This window comes from Urocitellus parryii, chromosome 10, assembly GCF_045843805.1.
Source record: "Urocitellus parryii isolate mUroPar1 chromosome 10, mUroPar1.hap1, whole genome shotgun sequence".
In the NCBI taxonomy this organism is placed as follows: Eukaryota; Metazoa; Chordata; class Mammalia; order Rodentia; family Sciuridae; genus Urocitellus; species Urocitellus parryii.
Window position 1 is genome coordinate 90,838,777 of NC_135540.1, and position 17,085 is coordinate 90,855,861.

The 17,085-nt window shown below is 33.9% G+C and overlaps 1 protein-coding gene across 1 annotated transcript; it reads right to left on the bottom strand.

The window, feature by feature from the left end:
- Window positions 1–4,210: 4,210 nt before the first annotated feature.
- Window positions 4,211–15,802, bottom strand: Amtn (amelotin). Its single transcript, XM_026402561.2, has 7 exons — window positions 15,749–15,802; window positions 12,441–12,521; window positions 11,510–11,575; window positions 10,526–10,615; window positions 8,269–8,304; window positions 6,784–6,810; window positions 4,211–4,522 (listed from the first exon to the last, which is right to left on the bottom strand). Exons 1-7 carry the CDS (start codon window positions 15,800–15,802, stop codon window positions 4,211–4,213), a joined length of 666 nt encoding a protein of 221 aa, XP_026258346.2.
- Between the last annotated feature and the right edge of the window lie 1,283 nt (window positions 15,803–17,085).

The window sequence follows — 17,085 nt, forward strand, 5'->3', positions numbered from 1 at the left end:
GCAAATTGAATGGCTATAACTGAATAAAGGTAAGGAAGCAGAGACAAATGTATTATGAATCTAAAAAAAATTCAAGCTTAAACTTCATTTTTCTTTACTTGTATTGGCTTCTTTCAGGTTATAAGATCATATTAGCAATGGGTTCACAGATCCTGCATTTTGTAGCATTTGAAAAAATAAGATACCTTTACCAAATACTTATGACCTCTCTTTCCAGTACAACTTACTTTTTGTAATGCCTTGTCTAATGTCAAATTACATTGATATGACCATAGATATTTTTGGGATCCTCCTAAGAAAGGTTGAGTTGGAGACATCTTTAGTTTGAGTTTCGTGGAATATATTTGTGTGCTTTGTGAATAGTTGTTTCTGCCATTTCAGTATTAAAAATGGCTCCCAGGAATACTTCAATCACTCCCCAGTGTTTCAAAGTGCCAGGTATTGGAACACCAAGGTGAAAGTTCAGAGACATCAACAATTTGTGTCTTATGGTGCTTGGTAGCAGAAGTATGTGGCGAATGGAAGAGAAAAAAGGTTTATAATATTTGAAGCTAGAAACTAGTCTTTGGAAAATTCTGCCAATTATCAGACAGTAAAATTGGAAGCAAGAGTTTCAATTTTGATTGATGCCCCATTTAACAGGAAAATTTCTTCTGTTAGGAATATATTTGATATTGCAGCAATATAATTACACATTTACTATAGTTTTTTTCTTGTTGGTGGGAACTAAATGAAATTGATTTTACTGGAATTACTATGTTTGTAGGGCAATACCTTTAATATATAGTAAGCAAAGAAAATGTCTGTGTGTGAAGCCATACACACACACACACACACACACACACACACATGCACACACACCACACACACACGATCATCATGTGACTTTTCAATATATATAATCCAGAAGAGAATAAAAATAAATAGATGTGGCATTGCTCAAAGTTGTTCTAAAAGTTTGATGAGGATCTTTGAGATCCTTTGGATTTGTAGTAATAGAAACATTTTATTTTCCTTTTTTCATTCTCTTGTTAAGAACGAAATTTGCCATCACCTACATATGTGAAACCAAACATTTTATAAATTGTTTTAAAAACATAGTTATTTTTCATTTGAAAAGAATGTTACTTCACTGGGTGGTGCATGCCTGTAATCTCAGTAGCTTAGGAAGCTGAGGCAGGAAGATTTTGAGTTCAAAGCCAGCCTCAGCAACTTAGAAAGGCCCTTACAACTTAGTGAGACTCTGTCTCTAAATAAAATATAAAAAGGGCTAGGATTGTGACTCAGTGGATAAGTGCCCCTGAGTTGCCAAAAAAAATTACAAGTAATTTAAATATTCTTGATATTTTAAGATGAATTCATAATTAAATACTTTTAATTTATTAGTTTTAATTTCTAACTAAAATAATAAATTATTTGTAGTAGTTACCTGATAATTCCATTAGGTACTTATTTAATTTTATTGAAAACTGACTACCTGAGTTGCCAAATCTATCCATTCTTATTTTAATGCCATCATAAATATTTCCAATTTGTCATAGGTTTTATGTCCTAGAAATTTTCTATTCCAGAAAAAACTACTACAGTCAGGTCAGTGAAAGATGAGACATAGGTCTCTTTTAAGATGGAGAAAAGGTAACTATGAAGGAAGAGGAAGAAAAGGAGTACAAGTTTTCAGGAAGATATTTCTTAGGAAAATACATATATGGGAGTTGAGAATGGAGATTGAGTCCTTAAAACTGTCAGCCTACAGCACTTGGAAAGTCTTGATTCCCCTACCAGTAGCATACTCCACTTGGAGTACTCTTGATTTGGATGGTCTGAATGGGAATCATACCCAAGCAAATAAGTACAGTATGTTCCTACTGTCATGGAGATATGATTGTAAAAGTTTAGGATAGAAGTTGTGGAACTGGAAGGACAGATAGCCTCAAATGGTTTGAAGGATATTGGAAATAAAATGAATTTATATAGTGGTTTGGAGCTTGCAAAACATCTTCATGTATTATCTATTTTGATCATACTAACCTTATGAAATATCTATGAAGAGGACTTTTGCCTGCATTTTACAGATAAGAAAAATGTCTCAGAATTTTTTAAAATATTTTTTAGTTGTAGATGGACACACAATATCTTTGTTTTATTAAATTATTTTTTATGTGATGCTGAGGCTCAAACTTAGTGCCCTACATGTGCGAGGCAAACACTCTACCACTGAGCTACAGTTTCAGCCCCTCAGAATTTTTTTTAATAGGAAATTGTTTTTCTAGGAAGTCTTCTCATGACACTTTAAAGTAATAGCACTAATAGCAAAATATTTGCAGAAGATTGAATCCTAATTTACTCTCATTTGGCCATGAAAAACTTGATGATTCATATTTATATTATTCAGATTCTGTAAATCTGAAATACTGTGGATAATATATCTTCAACAGCAGTAAAACTTTACCTGAAAAACTTGCTGTGCAATATATTTCATGGGTATATATTTAAGTTTGTTCCATACTGATGTGGCCAAATATATGTAGTGAGAAATGTAATTAACCTGATCCATTCTCTTCCTTTTTGGGGGCTCTGCTATAATTTATTGACCTCACTCATTTCCTTCCAATCTGGATGAACTGCAATGTTCTGGGTTCTATTTAAAGTAGATCTACCTAGTAGGTGGATGAAGCAAGAATATCAGATTGGTCTGTTTCAGTGATTATTTTTGTCAATGCCACTTCCCACTCTCAGATATATCAAAAGTAAACATTAAATGCCATGATCACTAGCTTTGACTATAAAGCAGCTTGAGGACAAGCAATAATTTATAATTATTTGTTTACACTGTGTTATAGATGACAAAAATAATTTTCTTGTTGAAAATTAAATTTGTGTCTCTTATGGAAGAGTGGATCCTTAGGTAGTTGTGAGGAGACTAGAATTTGTGCTCATATTGTTGAGTGTCCTCTCCTTTGACAGAATGCTGCCTACTCCAAAGTCCCAGATATAGAATGTCATGTAAATGTCCTCAGGTAGCACAGTTTCTGAAGGCATCCAATATCTTCTGTCCTCAAAGAAGAAAAGAGTAAGTTTTTAAAATATATTTTAATAGCTATATCATCCAGATTTGAAATGGCATAAAATAATATTTTGAAGACAAATAAATCCATTTAATTATCTTTTTCAGAAGGAATGTATTCTCTACATTTAATATAATTTCTAAAATATCAAGGAAGTTTTCAGGTAAACTGAGAATTTCTTCAGAGACCCTCCGCTGTGTCTCAATCTATTCCATAATATGATCAATGAAAAAGATTCACATATATCACCAAATTTGAGGATATTTAGTTGAAAAACTTTGAAGCAGTTTAATGAATTCCTGGAAGAAAACAAAACACTTCTTAAAGGTAGATAAAAGCATATGAAGTTTAAACATTTTTACTTGAGATCAAATTCTCTTCCAGAAATATGAGTGTCAATATGAGGTCATTCTTATATTATCTAAGGATATTTGACTCTGGACATCCCCACATGTTAACACTTCTTTTCTAGTTGGTGCTAGAAAAGCTTATTTTTGCAACTTTTCTTAAGTCTTATTCGAGGGAAATGCAGCTAGGTTTATCTACTGTGCTAACTCTATTACCAGTGGCTGCTTACAATAGTGTATTAGGAAGTTCTGAGTCTCATTCTAAGCAGTAAGTTGAAACTCAATCATTATGAACTAAAGTGTATCTGGTATAGGCTTCTGTGCGTGTGTGGGGGGATAGGGTGTTGGAGGAGACAAGAAAAAAAGAAGCACTGTCTCCTTCCAAATATTTCTGGCTCTAATCTAACACGGGAAATATAGTATGCCAGCAGTTACATGTCTCTTTCAGAGTTAATACCATAGTGTTGGTGGCCCAGTAAAAACATTCCTTCACATTACTTGAACTAATGCTGAGTGAGTAAAGAGGGCTTTCTGATTTTATTAAGATTCACATTCATCCAGCAGCTAAGGAGGCTGAGGCAGGAGGATTACAAATTCAAAGCCAGCCTCAGCAATTTAATGAGGCCCTAAGCAATTAACAAGACTCTGTCTCAAGATAAAAAATTTGAAAAAAGGTTGGGGATGTTGCTCATTGGTTAAGCAGCCCTGGGTTCAATCTCTGGTAACAACAAAACAAAACAAAATCTGCATTTGTCAAAAAAGACAAAGAACTCTTGTGTCCCATTCTGTGAATAACTTTCATGGCTGAAGACATTTTCCAAGATGAGAGAACTCACGATTTGGTGATTCTGTGGTGGTTTCGTACGTAGTTTGTGTGCCCCTTCTGATGCCTGCAGGGGTAGTCTCTCCAAACTCATCATCATCTGTGCCAGTAGGAGTTGCAAGGTGGCTCGCTGGGGTTCCCTGGTTGGTAGGATTTACTCCTGTTTGTCCTGCAGGAAGGACCCCATCCTGGGCATCTGGATTAGCTCCTGCCTGATTGGTGGGCTGGATGCCTCCGGGAAACAATGGATGGATGAGAAGGCCTGTGAAGATTTGTGGGGCCAATGGCTAGAATGAGGAAAAGAAACAGAAAACAAAGTCAAAAGGAACACGTTTTATGATTAGTCAATGAGCCTGTCTCTTTGGAGGGCAGCAAGTTGTGAGTAGGAAGGACAGGGCAAAGTCAGAGAAGAAAACAAAGATTTGCCATTCCTCAGTGAAGATGCCTCTCTTGCCAAAGCCAAGCCTGATGCTGGTTTCATTATTGGGGTTCTTTGTTTGTGCTCTGTTTTCCTCAGAATAGGAAAACCAGAATCAAACTGGTCACAGGAAGAGGTATGATACATGCTTTGTTATTATCAGGTGGATCTGGAGATAATACTAAAGGAGAAAACTCATACAAAAATAATGGTGATAACTCTGTTATTGACCTAAAAAATAGACTTTCTTTTGCTAATAAAAGTTTTTTTTTAAAAGTAATTTAGGAAATTAAAAATAAATGGAAAAATTAGTTCGGGTAGATTCACCAAACATCATCTTCATCCTTTTAAGGTTCTTTCAATTCAGCTGCTAGTGTGTTTTTTGAGGTTACTGAAGAATCTCTTCTTTTTTGTAGTTTTCCACTGTTAAAAAGATTCTGATTGAGTGAGTCTCAGCAGAACTGAGGAATCTGCATCTTAAACTGGTTCTCAAAGTCATCCTGAATTGGTGGCCAAGACTGAAGTTTGAGAAATACTGTCTTAGATTTAATAGATACTGAAATCAGAATTAGATTTATACCAGATGATATAGGAGTAGAGTGCACTAGAAAAGCTTTTAAACTGAGAATTATGACAACCACAGCTTTGAAATAAGAAAAGTGGGTGGCAGCCATCTTTAAAAAAATAAAATGGAATAGATTATAAATTACCATGGTACATTCCATACAGTAAGGGGAATTTTTTTTTCCTTTGGTACTGGGGATTGAATTCAGGGGCACTCAACCACGAACCACATCTCCAGCTCTATTTTGTATTTTATTTAGAGACAGAGTCTCACTGAATTGCTTAGTGCCTCGTTTTTGCTAAGGCTGGCTTTGAACTTGCAATCCTCCTGTCTCAGCTTCCTGAACTGCTGGGATTATAAGCATGTGCCACCACACAAGGCAGTTAGAGGAATATTGTGTGTATGTGTGCATATGGTTTGAGTGGCATAAAAACACAATTTTAACTATGAGTTGAACCAAAAAATGTTTGAAAACCACCAGAATGTTAGATAGAAAAGTGGTTTTGGATTTGGATGTAGTCTTTTTTTTTCTTTTCTTTTGTTGTCTTTTAGACCTAAATTACTTAAGCTCTCTAAGCCTCAGTTTCTTTTATTTGTACAGCTGTGTCCAAGGTCTTGATTTTGTAGTTTGGTGAGAGTTAAAGGCCATGTATGTAAGGGATCCACTTAAGTGCTTGCCATGTAGAAGGTCCAATAACTGGTAGACGTGGAAGTTCATGTATCAGTGTTGGAAAAATAAGACACTACTCCCATTACTTGATTATTATTTATGGAAAAAACAGCAAATCTCGAATACCTTTTTCATAATAGGAAAACTATTTAAAAACTGTGTTCTCAGATATTGCCTAGCTTTCTTATTTCTATTGTCATGTTTATATATGAATTCAAGTCATTTTTTAAAACATGATTTATGGATGACTAGATATTAGTGTGTATTTGTGTTTTAAGAATGCCATTTAGGGGCTGGGTTTGTGGCTCAGTGGTAGAGCATTTGCCTCACACACATGGCACTGTGTTCAATCCCAGCACCACATAAAAATAAATAAATAAAATAAATATATTGTATCCATCTACAACTAAAAGACCTAATATATATAAAATGAATGCCATTTAGGTCTAGGCCTCCTATTACTTGTGTGTATAGGAAAGAGTATTTATCACTATCAGATGATAGAAAATATTTTCTTCTCATAAAACTAAAAAATACAAAAAGTCAATATTTATATTATTCTACATTTGCATTCATTTCAATATTTTTTAATCATAGATTTTGATCAGTATAGAGTTAAAAATGTGTAATAGGTCTCTGAGAACCATAGAACTGAGCCTAATGGCAATGTGTGAAAGACCAGTGCTAAGTCATCATAACAGAAAAGTAGCTGCAAGATGATGATAAAATCCCCAGAGAGAGAATAATATAATTCAAAGGCATATAAAAATGTTCAGTTTACTCTACACCAGATTCAGGTTTGTGGCCAAAGAGTATATGAGATGATAGAAAACATTGTGGTAGAAGTAAAAAGAGTTTGGAATGATAGTTTTGAACAAAAAAAAATTTTTTTTACCAATTCCTCTGAGCTTAGGATAGTACCCTAAAAACAAAATTTTAAACAAAAGATATTAGACAAAGTTTAATATACTCAAATATATATATATATATATATATATATTATAACTTAAAAACTCAAAATACTTTTAAATATTATAAAGAGATATTTTGTTTTCAACAATATGTTAAACTGTCTTTGTGATCTGTATCATAAAATTGACATCAGCATATGATATGGGGACTGCTAACATTTATTATTTGAATAATGTGAGGTCACCTACATTTTAAAAATTATATATTTTTTGTAAGTAATAGATATACATTGGAGGAAACTTAAAGATACAGAAAACATTAGAGAAAAAAATACTCTCACCATTCAAAGTTTACGGTATTTTTTCTAGATGTCTTCCAATTTTTTTTTACAGAATAGAAATTATGTCATTTATACAGTTTTCTGTCTTTCTTGCCTTTTATTTCAGCATTCCTTAATTATCACTTAACTGTATTATTAATAAATTTTAATATGTGTAATTCTGAATGGCACATAATATTTGCTTTTATGTTGCATAGCTTAACCTTTTTCTTTGTAGGGGGTCTTAAATTTAAGGTATATCCAATACTTTTCTCTATACTATTTTGATGAATATATTTTACATAAACCTTTGCTATATTTCAAATAATTCTTGTAGAATATGGTCCTACATATGGGATTGAGTTGCTAGAAATTTTATATTTGACTCTGTTTTTAGAAGTAAAAGCTGTCACCTTATTCTGATATTGATACTGGCCCTTTGTAATTTTATCAGTGATCTCAAGAATTATTTTCACTGAAGTAGATAGGAAGATGAGAAAGAAAGTAAAAAAAAAATTAAGTACATATAGTTAAAAAATAAATTTGAGATAAAAAATCCCCCAAATCACAAACAATAAGATTAATCCCATTAATTTATTTCTTTTTTAACAGTTTGGTTTAGAGGATTGACTAGTTGCCTCATCTGATGTATCAGCTACTATAGGTGCAACTATAGCTTAGTAACTGCTACTATCTCTACTTACTTATCTTTAAATTGGACATAAAAATAATGCCTACAGAGATGGCTTTATTTTTATTTTGGGGGGATGGGGGTTGGACCCAGGGGAGTTCTACCACTGTACTACATTCCAAGCCCTGTTTAATTTTTATTTTGAGGCAATGTCATCCTCAGCCAGGGTGGTCTCAAACTTAGGATTTTCCCGCCTCAGCCTCCCAAGTCACTGGAAATACAGGTGTATGATCCTGTGCTTGGCTAAGAGGCTGTTTTAAATATTAAATGAAATAACACATGCAAAGTACTTTTCAGAACAATATTTGGCATGTAATTGCTCAGTAAGTGTTAGCTTTTATTATTAGTGGCCATATAGTAAAAAGTAAATCAGAAACTTGGTGACTGATGAATTGGAAAGAGGTTAAATATTTTATACCAAGGTGATTTAAAACAAAATCATACTAAAATAATTTTACCTGGACTCCAAGTTGTGCTACAATAATTGGTAACATCTGAAAAAAAGGGAAAAATTTATTAAAAATGTATATTCAAAAATGAGTTCTGGTAGATGGTATAAATCTTGAAATTTCCTTGAAAGGATTTAATATCTGTTTAACCAATGCTTGTTACTAAGTATCATCATAGATACAGAATCTTAGAGCTAGATGACAATTGAAACTTATGTAGTGTGTAAAAATAAGATCAGACCCAGATTGTTTTACATTTAAAGCAATACATTTAGAAGGTAGAAGTTATACATTGGATGATGCTACAGTTTGAATAGTGTCCTCCAAAGGGCTCTAGAGTGTACGCTTGATCAGTTTGGTTCTTTGATAATTGGGAGCTGCCAACAGTTATAGGTTTTGTGCCAGAGAAGGTAAGGAAGGATTTTGAGAGACTGGAACTGCCTAGGAGATCATGTATGGGGACCCTTGTTGGTAGAAGAATCAGGGAAATTAAAGAATCCTGTTAGAGAATGGAGATGGATTTGCATTTCTGCATGCAGGGGAGTGTGCAATGGCAAACTTTATACTGAAAATTTTGTAACATTTACACAGCCAACTAATACTTCGACTGAAGTGGGTATGTAATCTGGGGAATAAGTTGTACTAAGTCTGTCTTCAAGGTAAAAATAGAGCAGGGCAACAATTGAAACTGAACCTGGGGAGTCAGAACATGGATTATACCAGAATCATGTATTAAAGAGAGTCACATTTTATTTGCATGTTTTTCAAGTCTTTTTCAGAGGTTCAGCTTTTTTTTTTTTTTTTTGAGAATTTTTTTTTTTTTAATATTTATTTTTTTAGTTTTCGGCGGACACAACATCTTTGTTTGTATGTGGTGCTGAGGGTCGAACCCTGGCCGCACGCATGCCAGGCGAGCGCGCTACCGCTTGAGCCACATCCCCAGCCCCGAGGTTCAGCTTTTTTAACCAAGATTTCTATTATTGGGCTGGGATTGTGGCTTAGCGGTAGAGCGCTCATGTAGCACATGTGAGGCCCTGGGTTGGATTCTCAGCACCACATAAAAAATAAAATAAAGGTAAAAAAAAAGATTTTTATTAAGAAGACATTTTATGTGTCTTCAGTTCCATAAATCCTCTCCTAAGAATAGATCCAAAGGAAACACTCACTCATTGATGTATCATAGACTTAGTTACAAGGATGTTCTCTGTAGCATTGTTTACAGAAGCAAAAACCTCCATGTTTTCACTGTATGGAATTTGGTATAAAATGGCATATTAAGCAGTCATTTATAAATAAAGTTACAAGTGAATATTTCAAGGCATGAAAATTATTCAAGATATATTTAGAAGAAAAAAATCAGGTTATATAACATTAAATAAAGAATATGTTTTCTTAAAAAAATGTACATATAGCTATTGAATAAGGATTTGAAAGACATATCCTATATAGTGTTTGATTTTGGGTGAATTGTATTACTTTTTGCTTGTATGTATTTTCTCACTTTTTATAATTAACATATTATTTACATAATAAATAATCAATGTTTCTACAAAACACTTAGACCATTTGGTGGGTTCCTGGGGCTGAGATCACTTGCTGGGAAGAATAAGTTGTCCCAAAACAACAGTCCAGCCATAGACAATTGCATTTTTCTTTAGAGATTATTAAATTGTTTAGAGACATTTCAAGAAATTAAGAATTTTGTCTTTGTTTAGTGTTAAAGGTGAATGCTTCTAAAGAGAGTGATATTTTAAGTACATTATGTTTATCTTAGTGTGAGAGGGTATCCTTGAATTTTTTTCTGAAAGCAAATGATAGTGAGAGGTAAGAATATAGTAACTAAAAAGTCCTAGGAGACTTTTGAGGTGGCATGGAAAAAAGAGAACAAAAAAATTTAGATTTACTGGAGGTAAAACTTTACCCATATCTTAGTTTTTCTTTGGGATAAAAATAGAAATAATTCTGGTTTCTCTCAATTTGTCCTTATATTCTTCACTCTTCAATATTCCCCAACTTTTTATGGTTTCTTGTTACTCATTGAAAATGTGTTCTAGGGAGGTTATTGGGCAGTATTCTCAGTTTTAGGGGTGTGTTTTCAACAAAAACCAAATTATCAAATACTATTCTACATTTAGTAGAACATAGCATCCGCAAATTATTTGTTCAATTTTTCAAGAAAGCTTAAAAAATTCTTTGAATTCTGTAAGCTTTCATCTGAGAGAAAATGTTCTCTAATGTTGAACTGAAATCCAGTTTTTGAACTTACTTGTGATTGCAGCTGCTGTTGTCCATTCAATGCCCCCAGGGTCAATGGCAGTGTTTGGGCACCAGGTGCCATTCCTATAGCAGGATTAAACTGTGGATAATGAAGGAGATTTTTATTGTGTTTCTTTCAGTTCCAACATTTGGGAAACTAATATGCATTTACTAAATGTAAATATATATTTAAATGGAGGATTTGCTATATAAACATAGTATTCTACTGTGTGTGTAATTTGACACAGAAATGAAATCCAAAGACTTGTTTAGTCTGATAATATACCTATAAGATCTATTTTTAACTTTTTCCATATTAAGTTTTTCCTTTGGCATTTAATTCCATCTATTTGAGAATTATTTAGGTGATGTTTTCCTTTCTTTCCCCATCTGATTACAACAGTAATGGATCTTAGAATTTTTTTCCTAAAGAAATTAATTCCTTCATTGCTATCCTCTTGAAAATTGAGAGGTTTGGAATTAAATATCTTGGCTGGAACATGAATTAATGCTTTATTTAAATCTGAACACTGGAAAAAATCCATATCAATCAGGAAAGATTTTTCTATTCTTGAATAGATTACAGATATTCTATGAGAGGACTCAAGATCTTTTTATTCTTTTTAGTTTTCTCTTATTGGGGTAATAATGGTGATCATAGTGTTTATGTCGGTGTCCAGACATTCTAAGGGGGCATTCTATAGTGGAGGAATGGAGAAAGAATCTTGCAGAAGAGGTTGGAGGAGTTGGAGAACTAAGATTTGAGTTAGATCAATTTCTTTGGAGACTCCTATTAAGAAAATCTTTTTGGAATGCATTGATTGCATCCAATGCTTTGACTCTCCTTTTATTCCTCTTTTACAATTTATCTACAGTGAGTATGTGTATGTTCACTTATGGATGAACATTTCCATGTGTTCTTGTCTCTCCTCCATGCTGAACATTAGGTGTTATGTTTATTGAATAATGGGTAATGACATAAAAGATTACTTACCAGTTGCAGATCTGCCCCCAGTGTGAGCAACTGTGTTAATGGTATTAGACTTAAAGAAGAGAAGACCTAGAGGGTATTGAAATTGGTGTATTAGACAAGAGATTATCTGATTTTTTTCTACTCTGTTAATAGTAGATGTCTTCAAGTAATCTATACTTCTATCAGAGGTGGATTGGTCCTTGGAGGTGTCCTGTGTTCACACTTATGGTGTTTATCAGTACCTCATTTTACATATTGATTTTTGTAATCTTTTTCTTAAAGAGGGTCTTGGAAATTGTATAAGCTTCAGATTCCTTAAGGAAAAGGATTGACTCCTAATTAGAGTGTTTTACAATGTCCATTGACTAAAGAAAAAACTTTAGATTTTAGTATTATCTGACTGTACTATTTCACAAAGTCTATATATAGGTAAGGCAGAGCCCTTATATATTGTCAAAAAGTTGGAGGGCCAGGGAGTACAGTAACCAAGCTCATGGAGTTTTCAAAAATATTTAAATATGCTTTGAAGAAACAGATTCTATAGAAACACATCAGCTCATCAACAGAGTAAAACTTAAGAAAGCCGTGAAGAAACATGCTGTTATTTTTATGGATTACCTCCTAATCTCTGCCATCCTTGTAAATTCAACATAGCATGTCAGAGTATCTCAAAGGCATACATGACCAAGCTTTGTAAAAAGGTGTTGTTATTGCTTTTCAAAGTTTACTAGAGTTAGTTGTTAAACCAACTATTCAGACAAAAGAAAAAGAATGAGAGCACTTTACTTTCTTTATTTATATATTAAAAAAGTGTTTTGGCTTTTTTTTCTCTCAAAGGAAAAGCCTCTCTTTTGTTCAGTCATAAGACTATATAAGTCTTGATTTTAAATCCACCAGTATTAACATGTTTCCTTTGTTGGTTTATAAATCTTCCCTATTATAAAACAGTTACCTGATTTGGCTGCTGTTGGTTTAGTTGTGAGGCCTGTTCTGGAGCTGGTTTTGTTGGAGCAAGTCCCAAATTAAACTGCTTCTGTGAATACAAATATTTGATAAGTCAGGAATGTGTTTGAGGTTTTATATCCACTTATGTCCAGAAGAAAGCAGGTTGTCCCAAATAAAAATGTCTGTCTTTAAGCTTCATGTATTTTGAAACAGTTTTAATCCCTGGAACATTTTGTGTATGGCAGAGGCAGAATGCTAGAATGGAAAAATGCTGCATCAAAAAGGGTGTGAAGGACCTAAAAAAAAAAGGATATGGAGGGCTGGGCTGTGGCTCAGTGGTATAACATGCCTACCATGGCATGCGCAAGGCAAGGCACTGGGTTCAATCCCCAGTACTGGAAAAATACAAAACCAAACCAAAATAAAAAAATAAACAATAGCCTTAGCAGTAGCAGCAACAACAACCACCCAAAACAGGTGGTGGTGGTTGGGGCGTTGGGAAAGAGGAAGAGGAAAGGGCGAGGTTGTTCCTGGCTCTCATTTCTTTTCGTAGCTTCTATCTTCCTTTGTTGGATATGGAATACACACTCTGCATCTTAGTTCTGTGCATATTTGCTTTTCCCCAATGCTTGACTTAAACTGCCATAAATCCTACTGCATTTTCATAAAGCTTCCCACCTTTGCCTTGTGCCTGACATGTTAATCCTGTAATGAAAGTTCATTTTCCCTCCTGGCCAGTATATTCTCCTAGTGTATTAAGAATCCTTGACTTTTAAGGGTGAAAAATGTCCTTGCTACCCATATGATCTATTTGCATGGTTTTATTCTATAGATTAGAGAAGCCCAAGGTCACATAGTGTGTGGCAGAGTTAGTATCAGGGTCCCCACTGTGCTTATAGGCTCTCAAAAAATAAATTCTTCCACTCATATGACCTCAGACTGTCTTTGTCCTTGATGTGGCCAGAGGGCTGGGAGAAGTGGCACCCTAGCACTGCATAGCTCTCTTTGGTTTACTCTGGAGCCGTCAGCCACTAACTCTTGATTTCACTTTGGACTTTCCCGTTTTGTTGTAAGAAGAGCAATTAGCATTACCTGTCCTTGGATGTTCTTTTCAGTGTTAAGATTATGAAGATGTATATTCTGTAAACAATTTTTTTTTCATCTGCTACAATCTATTATTAAACCCAGCAACTGGAGTGACCCTTTGAAAACGATTGCCTACTTTTGTTATTCCTCTGTTTAGTGCCTATGATGACTGCCAATTTCACAGGGAATAAAAACCAGAGACCTTACAATGGCTACAAGGTCCTCATGTTCTGGTGCCCTAGTGCCTCTCTGACCTTCTGCCCCACCTCATTTCCTCTTGCTTTCTCTACTCCATCCATATAGGCTCTTTGGTGTTTCTCAGGTAGGTGCAGTCCACTTCTGCCCAGGATCTCACCTCCACCTCTTCTCTCTGGCTGGAATGCTCTTCCTCCAGACACTGGCTTACTCTCTCACTTGCTTTAAGTCTTTACTAGGATGCTCTTTCTTGTTGAGTATTACCATGACCAGTCTTCTGTGTATGCAAACTGATGCATTGCCAGCATGCAGCTACTCATAGGCTTGCTTCATCTAACTCTGCTTTGTGATTTTTCCCCAGTGCTTACTACCTTTTAATAGGAATGTAATCTATGATTCAGGATGTTTACCATCTGTTTCCTTGACAAAATATAAACTTCACAAGGCTAGAAATGTTGTTTTTTTAATTCAATGATAATCCCAAACAGATAAATCAGTATTGGGCATACAGTAGATACTCAAAAAATAGTTATTGAAAGAATTAAATCTTGTTTTCTCCAGCATCCACTTTCTATGACTTTGATTCTTCTTATTTCCTCTCTTTCTACTTGTAGTATTGTCATATGTCACCTGCATTCAAACTTTTGATCTACTGAAAATTATTACTAGGCTGTTTTAAGTCCTTGCATTTGCCACTGAGTTTCATTTTGTATGCCTTTATAATTCAGTACATTTTCATAAAATAAGATATACCTTGTCCATATGTCACGGTTTTTCATTTGATAAATATTGTTTCTATACCTAACACACATTTCAATGTCACCTCTCTATCTCTACCCATTAACGATCTAGCTGATCTCACATTATTGGCCAATAGCAGTCTGCATTAGCCCATACTCTATTCTTGAGTCCATTTCGCATGGGAGCTGTATTCCTGCAAAGTTTTATTTATCTTGAATTTTTATGAATTGTATGGTAATTTAAACATAAAAGAGAGACTTTATTTTGAAGATGGTTTTGGTAAACTTGTTTAGTGAAGTGAAATATCTGTTTTCAAAAATTAACTTCCTATTTTACCTTGTTTTGAAGATGAAATTTGCACAGACAGCTTCTTTCAAGAACATATGTATGTATATATGGATGAAGTAAGAGGGAGGTTGGTCCTTCATGTTTGTTTCATCCTTCCACAAGCTCACCCTATTCATTTCCTTCACAATTATTTATAAATTAACATTTCCTTAATACAATTACTTGATTGATACCTGCAGTCCTGTGAATACCATGAGGGATTATGTCTTTCTTACCATTGTATATTCAGCAAGTAGTTCAATGTCTGACTGTGGACATGTCAAGTGCACTTGAGCCTCAACCAAGAATACTTTCTTTTATTCTGTTATTTCAAGGAAAAGTCCACTTATACATCCCAACCACCCATATCTATGTCTGCAAAATAATGTGGGACAACTGGAGTAATTGTGGAGTTCTAGTCCTTTCTTTCAAAAACCCGTTAGACATGAACATAGCTTGTAATGCAATATTCTAATAGAAAATGTTGTCCACTCTATTAAATACTTTTGGTCTTATATGATTTGGTAGCCTTTTTAGAGTTCACATAATCTAGATAGCTTGTGTTTTCAATTAGAAAAATCAGAACATGTAGTTAACTGTTTTAGTCATGAGCAAATAGCTGGTTGTTGAGAAAATCTTACTTTATTTTTGGAATATAAAATAATTATCAACTTTGGATAGATAAAATTGAAAGCATTCCCTGTCCCTCATTTCTACCCTATTGCTTTGCCCAAATAATAACTTATTACATGATATAGTACACGAATTTTAAAAATTCAAATATGTTGAAATATGCACCAACACCTTATTAATTTATCATCTTTTGCCTTGGAAAATAAAAACAGTAAACTAAAAAGTGGGTCACAAAATAGAGCAGGTTTGGGGAGAGCAGGAAGAGAGAAAGGTCTGCAACTAGAGATGCTGCTGAGACTGGTGGGTACATAAAAATAAACATATTGCACTTACTGGTAATGACTGAGTTGATCCTAGAAGACAAAACAGTAGAATCGTAGTCTTCATGTTTCAAATTGCTACCTATAAGAACAAAATAGTGTTACTCCTTCAATCTATTTTTTTTCTTTTAAGAGAAGATTATGCTTTAAAAAATGAATGTTCTACTTGAATCATGGTCAATTAATGTTACCTTTATGTTCACCAGGCAAAAATGTAAGCTGAAATAGTGAAAATCCAGATTACTTCTCCAGTTTACTCTGGTGAAAAATTTTATCCTTTGATGACTTGAGTTTGTAGAAGGAATTTAAACTCAGCTCTAGGAGACTGGCAACTTGAGAGACCAATCAGGATTTAGCTGTCTGTGAAATCATTTGGTTTCTTTCATTTCCCAACACTTCATTAAGTGGGTTATTAGTTACAGACATTATATTACCCAATGTCTACTATATGACTAGAGGGTATTTTAGGGAGACATCCTTTATGTAATTAAAAAAGTGCAGAAAAAAAATTAAAATCCTTTTTTACCACCATCTTTCCCAAACTATTTCCCAAAGGTATTTGTTTTATCATATAAGAATGAATATATAAATCAAACACCAAAATATAGGTTTCTCTGTATACTTAAAATATGAAGTCTATCTTTTGGATATTGCTCTGTAACTTATCTTGTTTACTTAAGAAATAATGGAAAAGCTTATATGTCAATACACAGATTAATATCATTTAATCATTATATTACTTAACATTTTCCTTTTCATGGACAGTTAATCCATTTCCATTGTATTTTACAATTATAAAAGTGTTACAATGAACATTCTCAATCAACTTTTTTTGCACATGTGGGATTATTTCTGTAGATGTTATTCCTATAGATATTATAATAAAAGATATGTACATCTTGAATTCCAGTAAGCGTAACCATATTGCCTTCTAGAAATGTTGATTAGTTTGCTTTAATTCAAATGAGGAAAAAAATACTTTGATCTAAGCCAAAGACAAGAGGTCCATCAGAGTTTCTTCACAAAAACAACAGCTAAGTGCTACCCTACATATCCAAGGTCCTTCACAGAGGCAGGTGGTGTCTGTTGAACAATTTTTGAAACCAAATCAATAATGAATCTGTGTCATCAGAGGATTCACATGGAATCCTATCTGAGATTAATAGAACCCCCAGTTCAGTGTCTGTTAATAGTAAATTGAGATGATAAAGCATTTTTCAAAGTTTTCCTCAAATTATACAGTTCATTTACATAATCAACTTTGATTACTGTCAGTTATTCTAGGGAAACACAAAGGCTAACAGTAATAACATCTGTGGGAATTTAAATAGGAGTAAGCATAGGTGTGAA

Bases quoted from the DNA above. Each gene is read 5' to 3' on its own strand.
- Amtn (XM_026402561.2), bottom strand. From the start codon at position 15,802: ATGAAGACTACGATTCTACTGTTTTGTCTTCTAGGATCAACTCAGTCA. The intron at 11,576-12,440 runs GTAACTGTTTTA...AATACCCTCTAG, and splicing joins ACCAACAGCAGCCAAATCAG to GTCTTCTCTTCTTTAAGTCT. The intron at 6,811-8,268 runs GTAAAATTATTT...TTTTGTTTTTAG, and splicing joins TAGCACAACTTGGAGTCCAG to GGTACTATCCTAAGCTCAGA.